The sequence below is a fragment of the Tachyglossus aculeatus genome, unplaced genomic scaffold (genome assembly GCF_015852505.1).
Source record: "Tachyglossus aculeatus isolate mTacAcu1 unplaced genomic scaffold, mTacAcu1.pri scaffold_207_arrow_ctg1, whole genome shotgun sequence".
Classification (NCBI taxonomy): domain Eukaryota; kingdom Metazoa; phylum Chordata; class Mammalia; order Monotremata; family Tachyglossidae; genus Tachyglossus; species Tachyglossus aculeatus.
Window position 1 is genome coordinate 173,306 of NW_024044923.1, and position 22,426 is coordinate 195,731.

Sequence of the window (22,426 nt, forward strand, 5' to 3'; positions counted from 1 at the left end):
GGCGGCGACCGGGCTGAGCCCGCGCCCCTTCCCGTCCGACACCGGCCAGGCGTGTACGCCATGCGGGAACTGGTGAGGAACCTGTCCGCCCGGGAGCAGAGGCCGGCCAAGGCCCTGGAGGAGGACACGGTGGTGGCCGTGCTCAACGCCATCCACGAGGCCGTCACCGACAGCGCCGAGAACGCCCGCACCCTGGTGCACACCCAGGGCGTCCAGAACCTGGTGGCCATCAGCAAGACCAGGTGGGCGCCCGCGGGCATCGCGGCCCGAGTCCCCCTCCCCGTCCAGTCGCTCCCCGGGACCTCACTGTGACCCGGGGAGCCGGGGCCCAGTGACTTGCCCGAGGTCACGCAGCAGCCTCATCATCATCATCATCATCAATCGTATTTATTGAGCGCTTACTATGTGCAGAGCACTGTACTAAGCACTTGGGAAGTACAAATTGGCAACATATAGAGACAGTCCCTACCCAACAGTGGGCTCACAGTCTAAAAGGGGGAGACAGAGAACAAAACCAAACATACTAACAAAATAGAATAGATATGTACAAATAAAATAGAGTAAAAAATATGTACAAACATATATACATATATACAGGTGCTGTGGGGAAGGGAAGGAGGTAAGATGGGGGGGATGGAGAGGGAGACGAAGGGGAGAGGAAGGAAGGGGCTCAGTCTGGGAAGGTGTCCTGACAGCCTCGGACAGAGCAAGACCCCGAGGCTTCCAGTTCCCGGCCCACGTCCTGCTTCCCGGACTTTCTCCTGACCCTGTCCCGGCCGGGCGGAGACCCTCGAAGAGGGGCAGGAGGAGCACACCCGGAGTCCTCGGGTGCCGTGGGGATAGAGTAGCATGGGTGCTTGGCACGGAGGTGGTGCTACGCCCCGCCCCTGGCATTCTGCCCTCAGCAGTCCCAGGGGCCTAGCCCCTTGGCCGCTCCCTCGACCTGGAAGGGCCCGGGGCCGCGGGGAGGGGGCCGGCGCCCGGCGGGGACAGGGAAGGAGCATGGGCGAAGCCCAACGCCGGCCTGCCCCCGCCCCCAGCCCGTCGCTGAGGGAGACCAAGGCGGCGGCCCACGTCCTGCAGGTGGTCTGGAGCTACAAGGAGCTGCGCGGCGCCCTGCTGAAGGACGGCTGGAACAAGTCCCATTTCCAGGTGGGGGCAGCCGGGGGGACCACCTCAGCCCCAGCCCTCATAGCTGGCCCCCCCGCCTACGTGGCCGAGGGGCTCTCATCCCCTCTACCCCCCATACTGAGGCCTCAGCTCCTCGGGAGAATTCCCCTGCAGGCCGCTCACCCCCCGAGGCCGCCCGGGGAAGGGGTGAGATGGGCGGCAGGGAGGTGGACACCAATGCTTGGGGGCTCAGGGCGCTTCTCCCCGTTACAGTTGGCCCCGTCGACGGCACCCAGGGGCTCCCGAGGCTCGGGCCAGGCGGGCTACGATGACAGCACTTTGCCTCTGGTGGACAAGAACCACGGTCAGTTGGGGGGCGGATGCCGCGTGGGCCTCATGGGGGTGGAAGGTCACGAGGGGAGCCCCCCTTCCCTCCCTCCCACCCCACTCCCCCACCTCCGGGGATGGAACCGGGAGATCTGGACCCGGAGGCCTCCTCCTCTTCCTTTCCTGCATCATTGGCCTCTATCTGCTGAGAGCTCACCTCCTCCAGGAGGCCTTCCCAGACTGAGTCCCTTCCTTCCTCTCCCCCTCGTCCCCCTCTCCATCCCCCCCATCTTATCTCCTTCCCTTCCCCACAGCACCTGTATATATGTATATACGTTTGTACAGATTTATTACTCTATTTATTTTACTTGTACATATCTATTCTATTTATTTTGTTTTGTTGGTATGTTTGGTTTTGTTCTCTGTCTCCCCCTTTTAGACTGTGAGCCCACTGTTGGGTAGGGGCCGTCTCTATGTGTTGCCAATTTGTATTTCCCAAGCGCTTAGTACAGTGCTCTGCACATAGTAAGCGCTCAATAAATACGATTGATGATGATGATGATCCCATCCTTGGCTCTCCCCAGTCCTGCCTCCTGCCCCTTCCCCACAGTGGACTCCCACCTGAGCAACCCGGGCGGACGAGCGGAGAGCGCAGAGGTGGGAGGCCTGGGTTCTTCCATCCCCGGCTCACCGGTGACCTCGGCTAAGCCAGCGCATCCCTCTGAGCCTCGGTTTCCTCGCCTGTAAAATGGGGGCGACCGCATCTGCCCTTCCCTACCCCTCAGACTGCGAACCCCCTTGGAGGGCGGGACTGGGACCAATCTCAGGAGCTTGCGTCTACCCTAGGATTTAGCACAGAGCAAGCTCTGAGTGGACATTATAATTGAGAAGCGGCGTGGCTCAGTGGAAAGAGCCCGGACTTTGGAGTCAGAAGTCACGGGTTCAAATCCCAGCTCCGCCAGTTGTCGGCTGTGTGACGCTGGGCAAGTCACTTCACTTCTCTGTGCCCCTGTTACCTCATCTGTAAAATGGGGATTAAGACTGTGAGCCCCCCCGTGGGATAACCGGATCACCTCGTAACCTCCCCAGCGCTTAGAACAGTGCTTTGCACATAGTAAGCGCTTAATAAATGCCATTATTATTATTAATAACTACCAATTAGTAGCCTGTCTTGTTCAGGCAGTAGGAAGCAGATCAATAATCAGTAGCGCTTCCGGAGTGTCTGTTGTAAGCGGGGCACTGCGTCATCATCATCATCATCATCAATCGTATTTATTGAGCGCTTACTATGTGCAGAGCACTGTACTAAGCGCTTGGGAAGTACAAATTGGCAACATATAGAGACAGTCCCTACCCAACAGTGGGCTCACACTGCACTGTACTAAACTCCTGGGAGAGTCCAATAAAGTTAGTAGACACGGCCCCGGCCCTCTACGAGGTTCCGGTCTAGCAGGGGAGATGGATGCTAAAATAAATTCCAGGTAGGGGAAGCGGCAGAATGGAAAGCTACGGACAGGAGCAGTAGGGGATGGGGGCCGGGGGCCGGTTTCCCAAGCTTTGAGGTGGTCGTCGCAGGGATTCGGGTTTCGGGAGATGGGAGGTGAATCCGGGAAGGCCTCCCGGAGGAGAAGGGCTTCCCAAAGGGCTCTGAAGTTGGGGAGGCCGGCCACGTGGCACACGTCTCCCCCTTTTAGACTGTGAGCCCACTGTTGGGTAGGGACTGTCTCTATATGTTGCCAATTTGTACTTCCCAAGCGCTTAGTACAGTGCTCTGCACACAGTAAGCGCTCAATAAATACGATTGATGATGAGGATGAGGATGTTGCGTGGGAAGGGGCGGGGGCGTCTTCCATGCGGGAGTAAGAACTCGGTGGGAGAAGCACAGTGAGGAGGTTCGCTCGAGAGGAACAGAGCGTGAGCTGGGGCAGAGTGAGAGGAGAGAGTGGATTCACAGGAGCGCTCACTAATAATAAAAATGGCATTTATTAAGTGCTTACTATGTGCAAAGCACTGTTCTAAGCGCCGGGGAGGTGACAAGGTGATCAGTTTGTCTCCATGGGGGGCTCACAGTCTTCATCCCCATTTTCCAGATGAGGGAACTGAGGCCCAGAGAAGTGAAGTGACCTGCCCAAAGTCACCCAGCTGACAATTGGCGGAGCTGGGATTCGAACCCATGACCTGTGACACCAAAGCCCGGGCTCTTTCCACTGAGCCACGCGGCTTCTCAATAAGTGGTAAATAAATACCATTGATCGAGAGGCAGCTGCAGAGTCGAGTATGGACTGGAGGGACTGGAGGCAGGGAGGCCAGTGAGAAGGCCAATAATAATAATAATAATGGCATTTGTTAAGCGCTTACTATGTGCCAAGCACTGTTCGTTCATTCATTCAATCGTATTTATTGAGCGCTTACTGGGTGCAGAGCACTGTACTAAGCGCTTGGGAAGTCCAAGTTGGCAACATAGAGAGACGGTCCCTACCCAACAGTGGGCTCACAGTTTAGAAGGAGGAGACAGAGAACAAAACCAAACATATTAACAAAATAAATAGAATAAATATGTACAAATAAATAAAAAATAGAGTAATAAATGCCTATAAACATATATACAGGTGGTGTGGGGAGGGGAAGGAGGTAAGGCAGAGGGGGAGGAGGGGGAGAGGAAGAAGGGGGCTCAGTCTGGGAAGGCCTTCTAAGCACTGGGGGTGGGGGTTCAAGGTCATCAGGTTGTCCCACGTGAGGCTCACGCTTTTAATCCCCATTTTCCAGCTGAGGTAACTGAGGCCCAGAGAAGTGAAGTGACTTGCCCAAAGTCACACAGCCGACAAGCGGCAGAGCTGGGATTAGAACCCATGACCTGTGACTCCCAAGCCCAGGCTTTTCTCACCGAGCCACGCTGCTTCTCTATATAGTCAGTGCAGCCAACGCAGTCAGTGGTGTTCATTGAGTAAGCGCTCAGTAAATGCGACCATTATTATTACTGCACGCAGAGCACTGGCCTAAACACTTGGGAGAGTCCAGTGCAACGGAGCCGGTAGACCCAGTCCCTGCCCACCGGGCGCTGACAGTGTAGGGATCCGGCCAAGACCCGGGACGGAGAGGAAGGGGCAGCTGATCCGGGAACGGTTCGGGAGGAAGAATCCGGCGGGATTTGGGGACGGGCCGAACCTGCGCGGAGTGGGAGCGCTCAGAAAATGGCACCGGTTGATGGGGGGCGGCGGCACCGGCCCGAGGGACAGCCTTGTGGACGCTCCTTGTCTTGTAGATGAGAGGACCGTGGGCCGCGACGGGATCCCCATGGACGAGCTGGGCCCAGGTAAGACGTCGTCCCACCCCCACCCCCACGGGACGGGCACCCCCACCCCCGCAAGCCAAGTGACCCCAGTTGGGGGCTCCTAAGCTCCCCTTGACTCCAGTGAGGAGCCCGGGTCCGGAGAAGGGACCGCCATCTCGGCCGCAGTTGGGGTCCGGGACAGGGGAGGGCCTTAGGAGGGCCCGTTTAATAATAGTAATTATAATAATAACGATGGCATTTGTTAAGCGTTTACTATGTGCTAAGCGCTGGGGAGGTTCCGAGGTTACGGGGGGCTCACAGTCTTAATCCCCATTTTCCAGACGAGGGAACTGAGGCACAGAGAGGGGACTTGCCCAAAGTCACACAGGTGACAGTTGGCGGAGCTGGGATTTGAACTCATGACCTCTGACTCCATTGGCGGAGCTGGGATCTGCCAGTTTGTACTTCCCAAGCGCTTAGTACGGTGCTCTGCACATAGTAAGCGCTCAATAAATACGATTGATGATGATGATGATTTGAACTCATGACCTCTGACTCCAAAGCCCGGGCTCTTTCATTCATTCATTCATTCATTCATTCATTCATTCATTCAATTGTATTTATTGACTCTTTCACTCACTCATTCATTCATTCAGTCATATTTATCAATCAATCAATCAATCGTATTTATCGAGCGCTTACTGTGGGCAGAGCACTGTACTAAGCGCTTGGGAAGTCCAAGTTGGCAACATCTAGAGACGGTCCTTACCCAACAGCGGGCTCACAGTCTAGAAGGGGGAGGCAGAGAACCAAACCAAACATATTAACAAAATAAAACAAGTAGAATAAATATGGATAAGTAAAATAAATAAATAAATAGTATTTCCACTGAGCCACGCTGCTTCTCTGTTTAGCCGCCTGCTGCCCTGCGGGGCATCGGTGGCACCAACCCAGAGGGTGAGGGTGGCACCCTGCCCCGGACAGCCGAGTTCCCAAGTTGATGGAGCACGGGCGGGGAACCCGAAGGTCATGGGTTCCGATCCAGGCTCCGCCACGTGTGCGCCGTGTGACCCTGGGCAAGTCACGTCGCTTCTCTGGGCCTCGTCACAGACCTAGCGGGCCCGGCCCTCGGTGGGCACGGGTGCTCTGCGCACAGTCGGCGCCCAGTACAGTTCTCTGCACAGCGCTCTTCACACAGCAGATGTCCAGCAGAGCATTCTGCACGTAATAAGCGCCCAGTACAGTGCTGTGCCCCCCTTAGGGAGGTGCCCAGGCGGCAGTGCTGTGCGCGCGGAGCCCGCGGTGCCCGTCAGGGCCGTGACACCGTGGACTCGGTTGCCTTACAGACGGCTACTCCACCATTGACCAGAGGGACAGGGGCCACAGAGCCAGAGCCGGGGGGGACGCCATCGCCGCCCCCGCCGACGGCAAGGGGCCTCTAAAAGTAAGGGGGCCCCGGGGGTCCGGTGGGTGGGCTGGACCCCTCCAGCGTCGCCGTGTGAGGGGGGCCGTCTCTCCTTGGGGTCCGGGCTGGGCCTCCCGGGGGGGTGGGATGTGGGGCATCAGAGAGGCACCCCACGCTCACCGCCGTCGTCCAGGCTCAGAGTGGGTCAGTCCGAGGTGACCCCACTGGTCCACCCTCCGCTCCTCCTGGGTGTGCGTGTGATGATGAGGGTGATAATGACGGTATTTGCCAAGCGCTTACTATGTGCCAGGCACTGTACTAAGCACGTGTGTCTGTGTGCACGCGCGTGTGTGTATGTGTGTGGCCCCCGCTCCCCCAAGGCCGTGGTCCCGCCCGGTCGGATTGGCTGCTGTGTGCTTCTCCCCGCCCTCTCGGGCCTGGGGTCCCGTCCCTCCGTCTGTCCGTGTGTTTGTGTGTGCCTGTGTATTGACATCAGTCAGTCAGTCGTATTTATTGAGCGCTTACTGTGTGCAGAGCACTGGACTAAGCGCCTAGTTGACACGCATGCGTGTGCGCGCCCAAGGGGTTGCCCCAGTTCTGAGGGCCGGACCCCCAGACGGCCCCCATCGTTGCTCCCGCTGCTTGCCTGCCTCCATCACGCAGTGGGCGCCCAGCACAGCCCCTCCGCACACGGCGGGCCCCCGCCTCGGCCCTCTGCACGTAGCGGGCGCCCAGCACAGTCCTCTACACACGGCAGACAGCGGGGCCCAGCGAGGGGCTCTGTGGGCTCTGCCCAGAGCGGGCGTCGAGCACAGTGGGCCCGGCCCCAAAGATACGGGGGGTCCCACCTCCCCCGGGGCCTCACCCCGGCCCCAACAGGTGGACCAGAGGGGCCTCCTTCCTTGTCGTCGTCCCCCCCCAACACACACACACACCTCCCCCTGACGCCCCTTCCCCCCTTCATTCGTTCAGTCGTATTTAGTCAGCGCTTACTGCGTGCAGAGCACTGTACTAAACGTTTGGAGAGGCCCATTCAGCAAATGGGTCCTCGTGCTGGGGCCGGGGGGCAGCGATGGGGTGGGGCACTGACCTGTTCTCTCTCTCTCTTTCTGTGTCTCTGTCTGTGTCTCTGTCTCCACTAACCCCACCGTGGCCTGGCCGCCCCCCACCCATTCCTCCGCTGTGGCTGTGCACGCTTAACCCGCCCCGCCGCGCCCGCCCACCACCGCAGAGTGAGCCCCCCGGCAAGGCCCCGGCCGTCAGCCTGCTGGACCCCCGGGACCCCCGGCCGCAGCCGGTGGACTCCTGGGTGTAGCCAGCCGGGCCGGTAGGTTCCCTCCCGACGCCCCCGGGGGCTCGCCGTGGGGAGCCCCGGGCCCGGTGCCTCAGTCTCCCTTCGAGCGGCCCCGCCGGGGTCTGACCCGCTGCGGCTTGTCTGTCCCGCAGGGCTGAGCGCCCCGGCCGCCCGCACCGCGTTTTCGGGGTGAAGAGGAGCGGGGGGTCCCGGCGTCCCTGCGGGACCGAGGGGCTTTAACCAGGACCTCAGCCTTCCCGACGGACACGCCGTCCCTTCCCACCACACTGCTGCCCCAGTCCCCTCCCCTACATTGCCGCCCTCCCTCTCACCTCCATCCATCCCCCAGCCCCTGCTCCCCCGACTCCTCGGGGGTCGCAGAGAGGCGGACAGGACGCGGGGGGCCGCGAGGATCTGGATTTGCAGAGACACCCCCCCTGCAAGGCCGAGCGGCCAGAAGGGTGAGGGAGAGGCGTTCCCCCATCCCCTGTCCCCCGGCAGATAGCACTTTCCGTTGGGACTCTGGGGAACTGTGAATTTCTTTTATTTTTTTCTCTTTTCTTTTTCCTTTAAAGCTCACGTAGCCCCTCTGACTAACCTGAGTTTTTGTCTGCGATGCACTGGAGGCCGGGGGGCGGTGGGGAGGGTCGCCCCCCGGGACCCGGTATCGAGTGGATTGGCGCGAAAAGCGTGTGAGGGCCCCACGCGGGGCCCCCTCCCCTCTCTCTTCCTCTCCCCTCTCTTTCCCCCTCCATCCCGGCCTCCGAACCCCGGGGTCGGGCAACCCAGCCGGGGCCGACGGCTACATCCGGGGAGTTTTAGTGCCTGCCGATTCCTTTGTAATTAAAATAAAGAAAAGGAACCATAAAAAAAAGGAATACCAAAATATTCTACTGTATTCGTAAACCTCTACATGCTTTTGTAAATAATTAAAGTACTAAAAAAGCATCGCTGGGGCGAACGTTTGTATCTTCGCAACGGGGCCGGGATCCGCCCTTCCCTCCGCTCCGTCCGAACTGCTACACGTTGAACCCGGCATCGATCCTTAATGTCGAGTCGTCTCCTAACCATAGCGACGCCACGGACGCATCTCTCCCGGGACGCCCCGCCTGCATCAGCGGTCGCTCTGGTAGCGGATCCAGGGAGTTTTCTTGGAAAAAATCCGGAAGCGGTTGCCCATGGCCTCCTCCCGCGCGGGAAACGTGAGTCTCCGCCCTCGACTCCCTCCCGCGTCGCTGCTGCCCGGGTGAGTTTTGAGTTGTAGTAGATGGCCTCCCGCTCGCTACCCGTTGACCAAGGTAGGAGTGGAATGGACAGGCCTCTGCTTGACTCGCCCTCCCGTAGTCGAGACCGGTAGAGGACTGGAAACTCTCCAGGTGCGAGAGGGGAGTTTGGCGCGTAGTGCGTTCTTAATAAACACCGCGATCATTTGATAACAATAACAGGTATTTGGTAAGAATAATGATGGCATTTGTTAAGCGCTTACTACGTGCCAAGCCCCCTTCTAGGCGTAATAGTAACAATAGCAATACCATCCACCCGTGGCACGTCTACCTGTCAACGTAGCCTCAGCGCTCACGGACACAAAAAATGTGTTTATTTGTAAGCTTGCGTATTTTCTATTCAGCGAGTTATCCGGTGGGCTGTTTGGTAGTGGTGGGATGGCGGGGTTGTGTGGAAAGAGAGTTTTGCTGCTTCCTGCCTTCTTCTGCTCTCCTGGCTTTCGCTGTGTGGGAATCAGGTCTGTCTGGCCGGCCGGCCGGCTCCGCGATTGGACCGGGAGTTGGGATCTCGCCCCCGGAGGAGTCTTCCAAGTAGTCGGTCCAGGGCCCGGGCCTCCGTGACCGACGGACGGCCCCCGGCCCGCGTCTCTCCCCCGAGGTGGGCACGGGGCGACGACGGGAGAGGGCTGGCCGAGGCTCAGCCCCGGGGGTCTCCCCGTCCCCGGCCCCCCTTCCTGCCCCCTCCCCATCCCATCGCAGCGAAGTGGGCCTCCCCGGGCCGGGGGCCGGCGGTCGGTCAGCCCAGGAACACGACCTCCTCCAGCCCGTCGGGCACGGAGAGGTACTCTATGTGGGCAGGGTGGTGAGTGCAGGAGAAGCGCCCGCTGCCGCGCACGTAGCTCAGGAAGTCGGGGGCCCCGGGGAAGATGACGTTGTCGGCCAGGAGCACCGTCCCCGGATGCAGGAGGCCGCTGTCCTGGGGGGCCGGGAGAGACGCCACGCTCGAACGCCTGGGGCCGGAGCATCGCGCCAGGTCCCCTTTGGGCGCGGAGAGCACTGGGCCGGGCGCCCGCCGGTTGGAGAGTCCCGGGCCGGGTGCCTGTTGTGTGGTGAGGCCCGTGCCGGGTGCCCCGGGGAGACCTGTGTGGATCTGTATCCAACCCGATTTGCTTCCAACCCCGGCGCTTATTACAGTGCCTGGCAGATAGTACGCGCTTAACAAATATTCTGGCGATTATTATTGTGCGGAGCGCAGTACTGGGCGTCCGCCGGGAGCAGGGCAGTACGTTGGGCCCTTGGAAACACCGTGGAAGCGAGAGGCACATCCTGCCCTCCGGGACGTTACCCTCTAATGGAGAAGTCTGGCGGCGTAAGGGCGGGGGGGCTCGGGGTCATTCATTCATTCATTCAGTCGTATTTATTGAGCGCCTACTGTGTACTGTACTAAGCGGGGTGGGGGGGGGTGTCTTGAATAGGGGCTGGGGGCTGTGTGTGTGTGTGTATGCGCGTGCGCTGGGAGCGGGCTCTGCCCCGAGTCTCGGACGTCAGGGCCTGGGCCTGACCGGCTTGTCGTGGCCCAGAGCTGGGCATGTATTGAGCGCCCACCACGCTACAAATAGGACAAAAGTGGACGGGACCGAGGGTCACCCCACAGCCCGGCCTGGGGAGAGCCTGCTGAAGCCCCCGGCCCCGTCCTCACGGCAGACGTCCCCACCCTCGCCTGCGGGCCGGCCTGCTGACCCCGAGGAGGGGACCGGGGGCCGGGAGACTTGGGACCTCGACCCGGCCGGCCCCACCCCGGGGGGCCAGGAGCGCCCGGATGCCGCAGAGAACAGGAGAGGAGGCGTCCCGGAGGCGCGGCCGGGGTCCCCACGCCGGACCGCCCAGGGGTGACTCCGGTTTTCTGGGCGTGGACGGCCCCGCGGATGCTCACCTGGAGCAGGATGGTGTCGGGCAGGTACTGATCCTTGGCGTGGTCGATGAAGACCAGGTCCAGCGTGGCCACGTCACACTTCTTTTTCAGCTGAGGGATGACTTCGTGCGAGGTCCCCTCCACCACCTGGACCTAGGGGGGCAGCCGCGGACTCTGGGGGTCTCCGGCGTCAGGAGGGGGGCAGCTGGGGAACTGACTGGTCACCTGTCCCGGCAGGAGGGGACGGGGACGTGGCAGCCGTATTACCCTCCCCTTCGGGATGCCTCAAGTGTCTGTTGGGTGCAAAGCTCTGTGCTGGGCGCCTCTTGTTGATGGGGCACTGGGCTGGGCATCTGTGGTGTGCAGAGCACTGGGCTGGCCAACTTTTGCGGGCAGAGCGCCGTGCCAGGTGCCTATTTTGTGCAGAGTGCCCTGTTGCGTGCCCACTGTGGGCAGAGCGCTATGCTGGCCGCCTTTTGTTGCCAACTTGTACTTCCCAAGTGCTTCGTACAGTGCTCTGCACACAGTAAGCGCTCAATAAGTACGATCGATTGATTGATTTTGTGGGCACAGGGCTGTCCGGGTGCCTGCTGGGGTCAGGGCTTCGTGCCAGGCACCTGCCGTGTGCAGGACACCGTGCCCGCACCTCCTGTGGGTAGAGCACCGTGCGGGGCACCTATTGCATGCAGAGCCCTGTGTTGGGCACCTGCTGTGTGCCAAGTATTGTACCGAGCGTCGACGGGGAAGTCCGCGGAGCAACGGGGGAGCTTATTTCCTGGGTTGGTTTTTAAGATGGTGGCACAGCCCCCAGCCCCGAGTGGTGGGCGGTAGGGGGGTGGCACGTGCCCGTACCTTGTCCTGCAGGCCAGCGAAGAGGATGACCTGGCGGGCGATGGCCGCGAAGTCGGGGTTGCCCTCAACGGTGAGGAGGCGGGCCCCGGGGGCCAGCAGGCGAGCCATGCGCACGGCCGAGTAGCCGCAGTAGGTCCCCAGCTCCAGCAGCACCGAGGGCCGGCACGCCCGCACCACGCCGTCCAGGATCAGCCCTGGGGGGCGGCGGGAGGGACGCCCCCAGCCTCTGAGCCCCCCGGCCCGGGCGCCCCCACCCCTCCCCCTCGAACCCGACTCCACGGGCTTCCTTCTGTGGGCGGTGGGGGCCGGAGGGTCTTCGGGTGAGGGTCTGCTCTCTCCTCAGCCTCCCTGCCCATCTCCTCAGGCCCTGGGACCCCTCCCAACCTATCGCAACCCCCCCAAACTATCACAACTTTCTCAAACTATCGCAACCTTCCCAAACTCCCCCAAGCCTCACGACCCCCACAGACTCTCACAACCTCCTCAAATGATCACAAGTCTCCCCAAACTATCACAACTTTCTCAAACTATCGCAACCCTCCCAAACTCCCCCAAGCCTCACGACCCCCACAGACTCTCACAACCACCTCAAGTGATCACAAGTCTCCCCAAACTATCACAACTTTCTCAAACTATCGCAACCTTCCCCAACTCCCCCAAGCCTCACGACCCCCCCAGACTCTCACAACCTCCTCAAGTGATCACAAGTCTCCCCAAACTATCACAACTTTCTCAAACTATCGCAACCTTCCCCAACTCCCCCAAGTCTCACGACCCCCACAAACTCTCACAACCTCCTCAAGTTATCACAAGTCCCCAAACTATCACAACTTTCTCAAACTATCGCAACCTTCCCCAACTCCCCCAAGTCTCACGACCCCCACAGACTCTCACAACCTCCTCAAATGATCACAAGTCTCCCCAAACTATCACAACTTTCTCAAACTATCGCGACCTTCCCCAACTCTCCCAAGTCTCACGACCCCCCCAGACTCTCACAACCTCCTCAAGTGATCACAAGTCCCTAAACTATCACAACTTTCTCAAACTCTCGCAACCTTCCCCAGCTCTCCCAAGTCTCACGACCCCCACAACCTCCTCAAATGATCACAAGTCTCCCCAAACTATCACAACCCTCCCCGACTATCCCAGCCGGACCCCCGCCTCCTCCTCCTCCCTCAGTGGCTCTCCGAACCCAGGGGTCAACAGGGCTGCCCCCGCCTGCCTCGGTGACGCTGTTGGGAGGGCCGGGGGGGGGATACGGAGGCCGGGCAGAGTAGCCGCCGCACCCCCGAGTGACCCGGGGGCCGACGGGCAGCACGGACTCAAGTTGGGCCAGGGGAGGCTGTCCGCGAGTCCGTAGGCCAGGCCGTGCCTGCGCCTGCCGGCTGTTTGACCTTGAGAAAGTCCCTCGACCTCTCTGTTTCCGTTTCCACGTCTGCGCAACCGAGTCACTGACCCCAGCCTCCCCTCGCCACCCCGGGTCGACTTCAAGCGCGTCTTCGACACGCTCCCACGTGCCGGCCCCCTCCCTCCCAGGCCGCTGGCCGCCCCGCTTTACCTTTCTCGTCCCCCACGTTCATGGCCCACTCTTTGCGCCGGCAGTAGTCGTCGATGGTGTCCAGGACGCTCTGGGGGTTGCCGCGCTCAGCCCGCCGCAGCACCCATCGCAGAATCCTCTGCTCCTTGCTGCCGCCCAGGACCAAGTTGGCGGCCGACTCCAGGATGGTTTCGTTCCAGAAGAGGATGGTGGGGCCGTGGTGGTGGGCGAGCCGCGCCAGCAGGGCCAGCAGCGCCAACAGGGCCAACAGGGCCACCAGGCCGGTGGGCACCGCGGGGATGCCTGGCATCTGCGACGGAGAGAGGCGGGGAGCGGTCGGGGCCCGGACGACGCGGCCTGGAGTTCCTTGCGGGATGGAGCCGGGAATGGGGCCCGAGGTTCCTGGCGGCTTTGAGTCGGGGCGGGACGGGGGGCGGAGTGGGAGCTCAGGCAGCCGGTTTTGGTCGCCTGCCAAACTCACAGTTCCCACCAACAACGGCCAGAGTCCGGCTCCCGGACACCGGAAGCCTGCGGGATGGCAGTTTGGAAGAATGCCCAGTCCAGTCCTCCCCAGCCTTCTAGACCGTAAGCTTGCTGTGGAGAGGGTGTGTCTTTTATTAATAATAATAATGGCATTTATTAAGCGCTTACTACGTGCCAAGCACTGTTCGAAACACTGGGGAGGTGACAAGGCGACCAGGTGGTCCCACGGGGCCCTCGCAGTTTGAATCTGAGGAGCAGCGTGGCTCAGTGGAAAGAGCCCGGGCTCTGGAGTCAGAGGTTGGGGGTTCAAATCCCGGCTCCGCCACTTGTCAGCTGGGTGACTTTGGGCGAGTCACTTCGCTTCTCGGGGCCTCAGTTCCCTCATCTGGAAGATGGGGGTGAAGACCGTGAGCCCCCCGTGGGACAACCTGATCACCCTGTAACCTCCCCAGCGCTTAGAATAGTGCTTTGCACATAGTAAGCACTTAATAAATGCCATCATTATTATTATTATTAATCCCTATTTGGCTGATGAGGGAACTGAGGCCCAGAGAACAACAATAACAATAACAATGATGGCATTTATTAAGCGCTTACTATGTGCATAGAACTGTTCTAAGCGCTGGGGAGGTTACAAGGCAATCAGGTTGCCCCACGGGGGGCTCACAATCTTAACCCCCATTTTACAGATGAGGTAACTGAGGCACAGAGAAGTCAAGTGACTTGCCCAAAGTCACACAGCTGACAATTGGCAGAGCCAGGATTTGAACCCATGACCTCTGACTCCAAAGCCCGGGCTCTTGCCACTGAGCCACGCTGCTTCTTTACTGTACTGTCCCAACCGCTGAGTCCAGTGCTCCGCACACAGTAAGCACTCGATAAGTAAGATGGAATTTATGATTCGTATTTACTGAGCGCTTACTGTAAGCAGAGCACTGTACTAAGTGCTTGGGGGAGTAAAATAATAATAATGATGGCATTTATTAAGCGCTTACTATGTGCCAAGCACTGTTCTAAGCGCCGGGAAGGTTACAAGGTGAGCAGGTTGTCCCACGGGGGGCTCACAGTCTTAATCCCCATTTTATAGATGAGGGAACTGAGGCCCAGAGAAGTTAAGTGTCTTGCCCAAAGTCACACAGCTGACAGTTGGCGGAGCTGGGGTTTGAACTCATGACCTCTGAACTCTGAGCTCTGACCTCTGACTCCAAAGCCCGGGCTCTTTCCACTGAGCCACGCTGCTTCTCTATACAATAATAAACAGTGCCATCCCCTGCCCACAACAAGCCTACAGTCTAGGCGGGGGACGACGACAATCAATCAATCGTATTTATTGAGCGCTTACTGTGTGCAGAGCACTGTACTAAGCACTTGGGAAGTACAAGTTGGCAACATGAGAGACGTCAGTACGTATAAATAAAATGATAAATACGGACATAAGTGGTGTGGGGCAGGGGGAGAGCCAAGGGAGCAAGTCAGGGCGAAGCAGAAGGGAGGGGGAGATGAGGAAAAGTGGGGCTTAGTCAGGGAAGGCCTCTTGGAGGAGATGGGCCTTCAATCAATCAATCAATCGTATTTATTGAGCGCTTACTGTGTGCAGAGCACTGTACTAAGCGCTTGGGAAGTCCAAGTTGGCAACATATAGAGACGGCCCCTACCCAACAGTGGGCTCACAGGCTAGAAGAAGGCTTTGAAGACGGGGAGAGTCGTCGTTTGTTGGATTTGAGGAGCATTCCGGGCCAGGGGCAGGACACGGGGTGGATGTCGGCGATGAGCTAGACGAGATCGAAGTATAGTGAGCAGGTTGGCACCCGGGGAGCTGGGATGTCGAGGGAGAGCGGCGAGGTGAGGTAGGAGGGGCAAGCAATCAATCAATCAATCGTATTTATTGAGCGCTTACTGTGTGCAGAGCACTGCACTAAGCGCTTCGGAAGTACAAGTCGGCAACACATGGAGACGGTCCCTACCCAACAGCGGGCTCACAGTCTAGAAGGGGGAGACAGAGAACAAAACCGAACATACTAACAAAATAAAATAAATAGAATAGATATGTACAAGTAAGATAAACAGAGAAATAAGTATGTACAAACATATATACAGGTAATGGAGGGCTTAAAAGCCGATGGTAAGGAGTTTCTGTTTGACGCGGAGGTGGATGGGCATCCACTGGAGCGTCTTGAGGAGGGGGGAAACGTGACCTGAGGGTTATAAGAGAAAAATGAGGTAGGAGGGGGGAAGGTGATGGTGCGCTTTAAAGCCCATGGTGAGGAGTGAATGAATGAATGGGGCGGGGGAATGGAAGGGGATGGTCGCCTGACTCGGTGGGCCTGTTGGGAATAACAATAATAATAATAATAATAATGTTGGTATTAAGCACTTACTGTGTGCCAAGCACTGTTCTAAGCACTGGGGGGATACAAGTTTAATCAAGGTTGTCTCACGTGGGGCTCACAGTCTTAATCCCCATTTTACATATAATAATAATGATGGCATTTATTAAGCGATTACTATGTGCAAAACACTGTTCTAAGCGCTTACATATGAGGGACCTGAGGCATTGTGGTATTTAAGCGCTTACTATGTGCCAAGCACTGTTGTTTAAGCACTGGGGGGATACAAGGCAAGGTTGTCCCACTTGGGGCTCACAGTCTTAATCCCCATTTTACATATAATAATAATGATGGCATTTATTAAGCGCTTACTATGTGCAAAACACTGTTCTAAGCACTTACATATGAGGGACCTGAGGCATTGGGGTATTTGTTAAGCGCTTACTATTCACCAAGCATTGTTTTTTAAGCACTGGGGGGGTACAAGGTAATCGAGGTTGTCTCACGTGGGGCTCACAGTCTTAATCCCCCTTTTACATATAATAATAATGATGGCATTTATTAAGCGCTTACTATGTAAAAAACACTGTTCTAAGCGCTTACATATGAGGGACCTGAGGCATTGGGGTATTTGTTAAGCGCTTACTATGTGCCAAGCACTGTTTTTTAAGCACTGGGGGGATACAAGGTAATCAAGGTTGTCCCACTTGGGGCTCACTGTCTTAATCCCCTTTTTACATATAATAATAATAATGATGGCATTTATTAAGCACTTACTATGCGCAAAACACTGTTCTAAGCACTTACATATGAGGGACCTGAGGCATTGGGGTATTTAAGCGCTTACTCTGTGCCAAGCACTGTATTTTAAGCGCTGGGGGGATACAAGGTAATCAAGGTTGACTCACGTGGGGCTCACAGTCTTAATCCCCCTTTTACATATAATAATAATAATGATGGCATTTATTAAGCGCTTACTATGTGCAAAGCACTGTTCTAAGCACTTACATATGAGGGACCTGAGGCATTGGGGTATTTGTTAAGCGCTTACTATGTGCCAAGCACTGTTTTTTAAGCGCTGGGGGGGTACAAGGTAATCAAGGTTGTCCCACGTGGGGCTCACAGTCTTAATCCCCATTTTACAGATGAGGGAACTGAGGCATTGGGGTATTTGTTTAGCGCTTACTATGTGCCAAGCACTGTTCCAAGCGCTGGGGGGATACAAAGTAATCAACGTTGTCCTACGTGGGGCTCACAGTCTTAATCCCCATTTTACAGATGAGGGAACTGAGGCATTGGGGTATTTGTTAAGCGCTTACTATGCGCCAAGCACTGTTCTAAGCACAGGGGGGATACAAGGTAATCAAGGTTGTCCCACGTGGGGCTCACAGTCTTAATCCCCATTTTACAAATTCATTCATTCATTCAATCGTATTTATTGAGCGCTTACTGTGTGCAGAGCACTGTACTAAGCGCTTGGGAAGTGCAAGTCGGCAACATATGGAGACGGTCCCTACCCAAGTCGAGGGAGGAAGGAAGGGGAAAGACTGGGGGAAAGAAAAGAAAGTTGAGGGAGGAAGGAAGGGGGAAAATTGAGGGAAAGGAAAGAAAGGTGAGGGAGGAAGGGAGGGGGAAAATTGAGGGAAAGGAAAGAAAGGTGAGGGAGGAAGGGAGGGGGAAAATTGAGGGAAAGGAAAGAAAGGTGAGGGCGGAAGGAAGGGGGATAATTCGAGGAAAGAAGAGAAAGTTGAGGGAGGAAGGGGAACGATTGAGGGAATGAAAAAAAGTTGAGGGAAGGAGAAAGGGGAAAGAAAATAGTGCGAACTGAGGCATTGGGGTATTTGTTAAGCGCTTCCTATGTGCCAAGCACTGTTCTAAGCACCTGGGTAGAGACGAGGTAATCAGGTTTGACACAGTCCCTGTCACACATGGGGCTCCCAGCCTTAATCCCTATTTTCCAGATGAGGTAACCGAGGCCCAGAGAAGTGAAGTGATCTGTGCAAGGACACGCAGCAGACATGCATTCATTCAGTCGTATTTATTGGGCGCTTACCGTGTGCAGAACACTGTACTAAGCGCTTGGGAAGTACAAGTTGGCAATATATAGAGACGGTCCCTACCCAACAGCGGGCTCAACAGTCTAGAAGGGGGGGGGGGCGGCAGATGCAGGATTAGAACCCACATCCTCTGACACTCAGGACGGGGGGCTTTCCACTAGGCCATCTATATTCCCAGGGGCCGGATCCCCACGGCGTCCCGTCCACTGTTGGGTAGGGACCGTCTCTATATTTTGCCAACTTGTACTTCCCAAGCGCTTAGTACAGTGCTCTGCACACAGTAAGCGCACAATAAATACGATTGATTGATTGACAGCTGGACATCGGGCCTAAATGCCCCATACACACGGCAGCTAGGCCTCGATCCCTGCACACAACTTGTCCTTCCCAAGCGCTTAGTACAGTGCTCTGCACACGGTAAGCGCTCAATAAATACGACTGAATGAATGCACAGAAACCCCCTGGAGACCCTCTGAGCGAGGATACTCACAAATGGGCACGTGAGGCAGGACCCCCCAGTTGGGGTGGGCACGGCGGGAATTCCCTCTTCCCAATGCAGAGAGGATCCTCCCCCGCTCCCTGATGGCCTGGCATTCCCGGAAGGATGCTGGGAAAAATTGGCCTTGTGGGAAAGGTAGTCCTCAGCCAACGGATGCCTGCCTGCTGTCCCTGTCTGCTCAGTTTTGAGCCTCCACACAATAATCAATCAATCCATCGTATTTACTGAGCGCCTACTGTGTGCAGGGCACCGTACTAAGCGCTTGGGAAGTCCAAGTTGGCAACTTATAGGGACGCTCTCTACCCAACAGTGGGCTCACAGGCTAGAAATCATACCACAAATAATAATAATAATACCACAATAATAATAATTGTGGCATTTGCCAAGCGCTTACTAGACACTGTACTAAGCGCTGGGGTGAATCTGGACCAGTTCAGAGTCAGGTTCTGGGTGCCCCAAATCACTGCTTTTGGGTTTTTTTTTCCCCTCCAGCCTCTGTATTTTTATTACACTCAGCTTTCTCTTACAGATCCACTCTCTTCTCCCACTCCACCCCAGCTCGCTCTCTTCTGTCCTCTCAAACTTTCTCACTGTGCCTGGGTTTTTTAAAAAAAAAATAGCATTCAGCTCACTCTCTTCTGTCCTCAAACTTTCTCACTGTGCCTGGATTTTTTTTTTTAAAATAGCGTTCAGCTCACTCTCTTCTGTCCTCTCAAACTTTCTCTCTGTGCCTGGGTTTTTTTTTTTAAATAGCATTCAGCTCGCTCTCTTCTGTCCTCTCAAACTTTCTCACTGTGCCTGGGTTTTTTTTTAAATAGCATTCAGCTCGCTCTCTGTCCTCTCAAACTTTCTCACTGTGCCTGGGTTTTTATTTTTAAATAGCGTTCAGCTCGCTCTCTTCTGTCCTCTCAAACTTTCTCACTGCCTGGGTTTTTATTTTTAAATAGCGTTCAGCTCGCTCTCTTCTTGTCCTCTCAAACTTTCTCACTGTGCCTGGGGTTTTTTTTAAAAATAGCGTTCAGCTCGCTCTCTTCTGTCCTCTCAAACTTTCTCACTATGCCTGGGTTTTTAAAAAAAAAATAGCATTCAGCTCGCTCTCTTCTGTCCTCTCAAACTTTCTCACTGTGCCTGGATTTTTTTTAAAAATAGCGTTCAGCTCGCTCTCTTCTGTCCTCTCAAACTTTCTCACTGTGCCTGGGTTTGTTTTTTTCAAATAGCATTCTGCTCGCTCTCTTCTGTCCTCTCAAACTTTCTCTCTGTGCCTGGATTTTCTTAAAAAAAAATAGCATTCAGCTCACTCTCTTCTGTCCTCAAACTTTCTCTCTGTGCCTGGGTTTTTTAAAAAAAAATAGCATTCAGCTCGCTCTCTTCTGTCCTCTCAAACTTTCTCACTGTGCCTGGATTTTCTTTAAAAAATAGCATTCAGCTCACTCTCTTCTGTCCAAACTTTCTCTCTGTGCCTGGGTTTTCTTAAAAAATAGCATTCAGCTCGCTCTCTTCTGTCCTCCCAAACCTTCTCACTGTGCCTGGGTTTTATTTTTAAATAGCGTTCAGCTCGCTCTCTTCTTGTCCTCTCAAACTTTCTCACTGTGCCTGGGTTTTTATTTTTAAATAGCGTTCAGCTCGCTCTCTTCTTGTCCTCTCAAACTTTCTCATTGTGCCTGGGTTTGTTTTTTTCAAATAGCATTCTGCTCGCTCTCTTCTGTCCTCTCAAACTTTCTCTCTGTGCCTGGATTTTCTTAAAAAAAAAATAACATTCAGCTCACTCTCTTCTGTCCTCAAACTTTCTCTCTGTGCCTGGGTTTTTTTTTTTAAATAGCATTCAGCTCGCTCTCTTCTGTCCTCTCAAACTTTCTCTCTGTGCCTGGATTTTCTTAAAAAAAAAATAGCATTCAGCTCACTCTCTTCTGTCCTCAAACTTTCTCTCTGTGCCTGTTTTTTTTAAAAAATAGCATTCAGCTCGCTCTCTTCTGTCCTCTCAAACTTTCTCACTGTGCCTGGATTTTCTTAAAAAAATAGCATTCAGCTCACTCTCTTCTGTCCTCAAACTTTCTCTCTGTGCCTGGGTTTTCTTAAAAAATAGCATTCAGCTTGTTCCCTTCTGTCCTCTCAAACTTTCTCACTGTGCCTGGTTTTTTTTTTTAAATAGCATTCAGCTCGCTCTCTTCTGTCCTCTCAAACTTTCTCACTGTGCCTGGGTTTTTTTAAAAATAGCATTTATTAAGCGCTTACTCTGTGCAAAGCCCTGTTCTAAGCGCTGGGGAGGTCACAATAACAATAATAATGATGATGGCATTTGTTAAGCGCTTACTTTTCTAGACTGTGAGCCCACTGTTGGGTAGGGACCGTGTCTAGATGTTGCCAACTTGGACTTGCCAAGCGCTTAGTACAGTGCTCTGCACATGGTAAGCGCTCAATAAAGACGATTGAATGAAAGAATGAATGAATGAATGAATGAATGAGTGCGCCACGCCCCCTGGTGGCCGGGCCCGCCCCCTGCTCTAAGGCCCCGCCCATCTGCGCGTGCGCCCCAAGAGCGCGCCCTGCCGGCCGGCGGGGGGAGGGCAGGAGCCTGGGACATCGGGTCACCGGACCCTCCTCCGGGAAGCCCTCCACGATTGCAAGCTGCCTGACCTAGTGGCCACAGCCCGGGCTTCGGAGTCAGAAGGTTATGGGTTCTAATCCCGCCACCACCACACGTCTGCCGTGTGACCTTGGGCAAGTCACTTCACTTTTCACTTCTTCACTTCATGCTGAGAAGCAGCGTGGCTCAGTGGAAAGAGCCCGGCCTTTGGAGTCAGAGGGCGTGGGTTCGAATCCCGACTCCGCACATTCGCCGAGCTAGCTCTCTTCCTCCCTTCAAGGCCCTACTGAGAGCTCACCTCCTCCAGGAGGCCTTCCCACACTCAGCCCCCTCCTTCCTCCCCCTCTCCATCCCCCCTGCCTTACCTCCTTCCTCTCCCCACAGCACCTGTATATATGTTTGTACGGATTTATTTCTCCATTTATTTTATTTGTACATATTTATTCTATTTATTTTATTTTGTTAATATGTTTGGTTTCGTTCTCTGTCTCCCCCTTCTAGACTGTGAGCCCACTGTTGGGTAGGGACCGTCTCTATATGTTGCCAACTTGGACTTCCCAAGTGCTTAGTACAGTGCTCTGCACTCAGTAAGCGCTCAATAAATACGAATGAATGAATGACTCCGCCACGTGTCTGCTGTGTGACCTTGGGCAAGTCACTTAACTTCTCGGAGCCTCAGTTCCCTCACCTGTAAAATGGGGATTAAGACTGTGAGCCCCAAGTAGGACAACCTTGATTACCTTATATCCCCCCAGCTCTTAGAACAGTACTTGGCACATAGTAAGCATTTAACAAATATTATTATTATTATTATTATTATTATTATTATTATTATTATTATTATTATTCTCTGGGCCTCAGTGACCTCATCTGAAAATGGGGATGAAGACAGTGAGCCCCACGTGAGACAACCTGATCACCTTGTATCCCCCCAGTGCTTAGAACAGCGCTTCGCACAGAGTAAGCACTTAAACGCCATCATTATTAAGCGCTTAATACATTGCTCTGCTTACAATAAGTGCCCAGTAAATATGATTGAATGAATTATTATTATTATTAACAATGAACAGACACCATACCTGCCCACAAATGAGGTTACAGTCTACAGAAGCAGCATGACTTAGTGGCTACAGCGTGGGCTTGGGAGTCAGAAGTTCATGGGTGAAGGTCATGGGTTCTAATCCTGACTCCACCACATGTCCTCTTATGTACTTCCCAAGCGCTTAGTACAGTCCTCTGCACACAGTAAGCACTCAATAAATACAATTAAATGAATGAATGCTCTGGGGCAAGTCACTTCACTTCTCTGGGCCTTACTTACCTCTTCTGTAAAATGGGGATTAAGGCCCCGCATGGGACAAGAATTGTCCTTGGGCAATGACCTTGGGCAAGTCACTTCACTTCTCTGGGCCTCAGTGACCTGATCTGAAAATGGGGATGAAGGCGGTGAGCCCCACGTGGGACAACCGGATCACCCTGTGTTCCCCCCAGCGCTTCGCACAGAGTAAGCGCTTAAACGCCATCATTATTAAGCACTTAATA

At 55.3% G+C, this 22,426-nt stretch overlaps 2 protein-coding genes across 8 annotated transcripts in view; one reads left to right on the forward strand and one right to left on the reverse strand.

The window, feature by feature from the left end:
* Positions 1-8,355, forward strand: part of ARVCF (ARVCF delta catenin family member) — a 90,119-nt gene extending 81,764 nt beyond the window's left edge. For 6 of the 7 annotated variants that reach the window (XM_038742961.1, XM_038742960.1, XM_038742958.1 and 3 more), the window contains 7 exons: positions 50-242; positions 1,041-1,152; positions 1,384-1,474; positions 4,700-4,750; positions 6,055-6,152; positions 7,345-7,440; positions 7,560-8,355. In XM_038742961.1, the coding sequence (XP_038598889.1) occupies positions 50-242; positions 1,041-1,152; positions 1,384-1,474; positions 4,700-4,750; positions 6,055-6,152; positions 7,345-7,428 (629 nt within the window). In that variant the 3' untranslated portion in view covers positions 7,429-7,440; positions 7,560-8,355. The remainder of the gene's footprint in view (positions 1-49; positions 243-1,040; positions 1,153-1,383; positions 1,475-4,699; positions 4,751-6,054; positions 6,153-7,344; positions 7,441-7,559) is intronic. The other variant, XM_038742957.1, reaches the window with a different exon arrangement.
* A 627-nt stretch (positions 8,356-8,982) lies between these two features.
* On the reverse strand, positions 8,983-13,462 carry COMT (catechol-O-methyltransferase; the record flags this gene model as incomplete). The annotated part of the gene is made up of 4 exons (XM_038742964.1): positions 8,983-9,606; positions 10,564-10,695; positions 11,395-11,588; positions 12,956-13,462. Coding segments are annotated over 4 exons (1,013 nt in total), but the record flags the coding sequence as incomplete, so codon positions are not given.
* Positions 13,463-22,426: the final 8,964 nt, after the last annotated feature.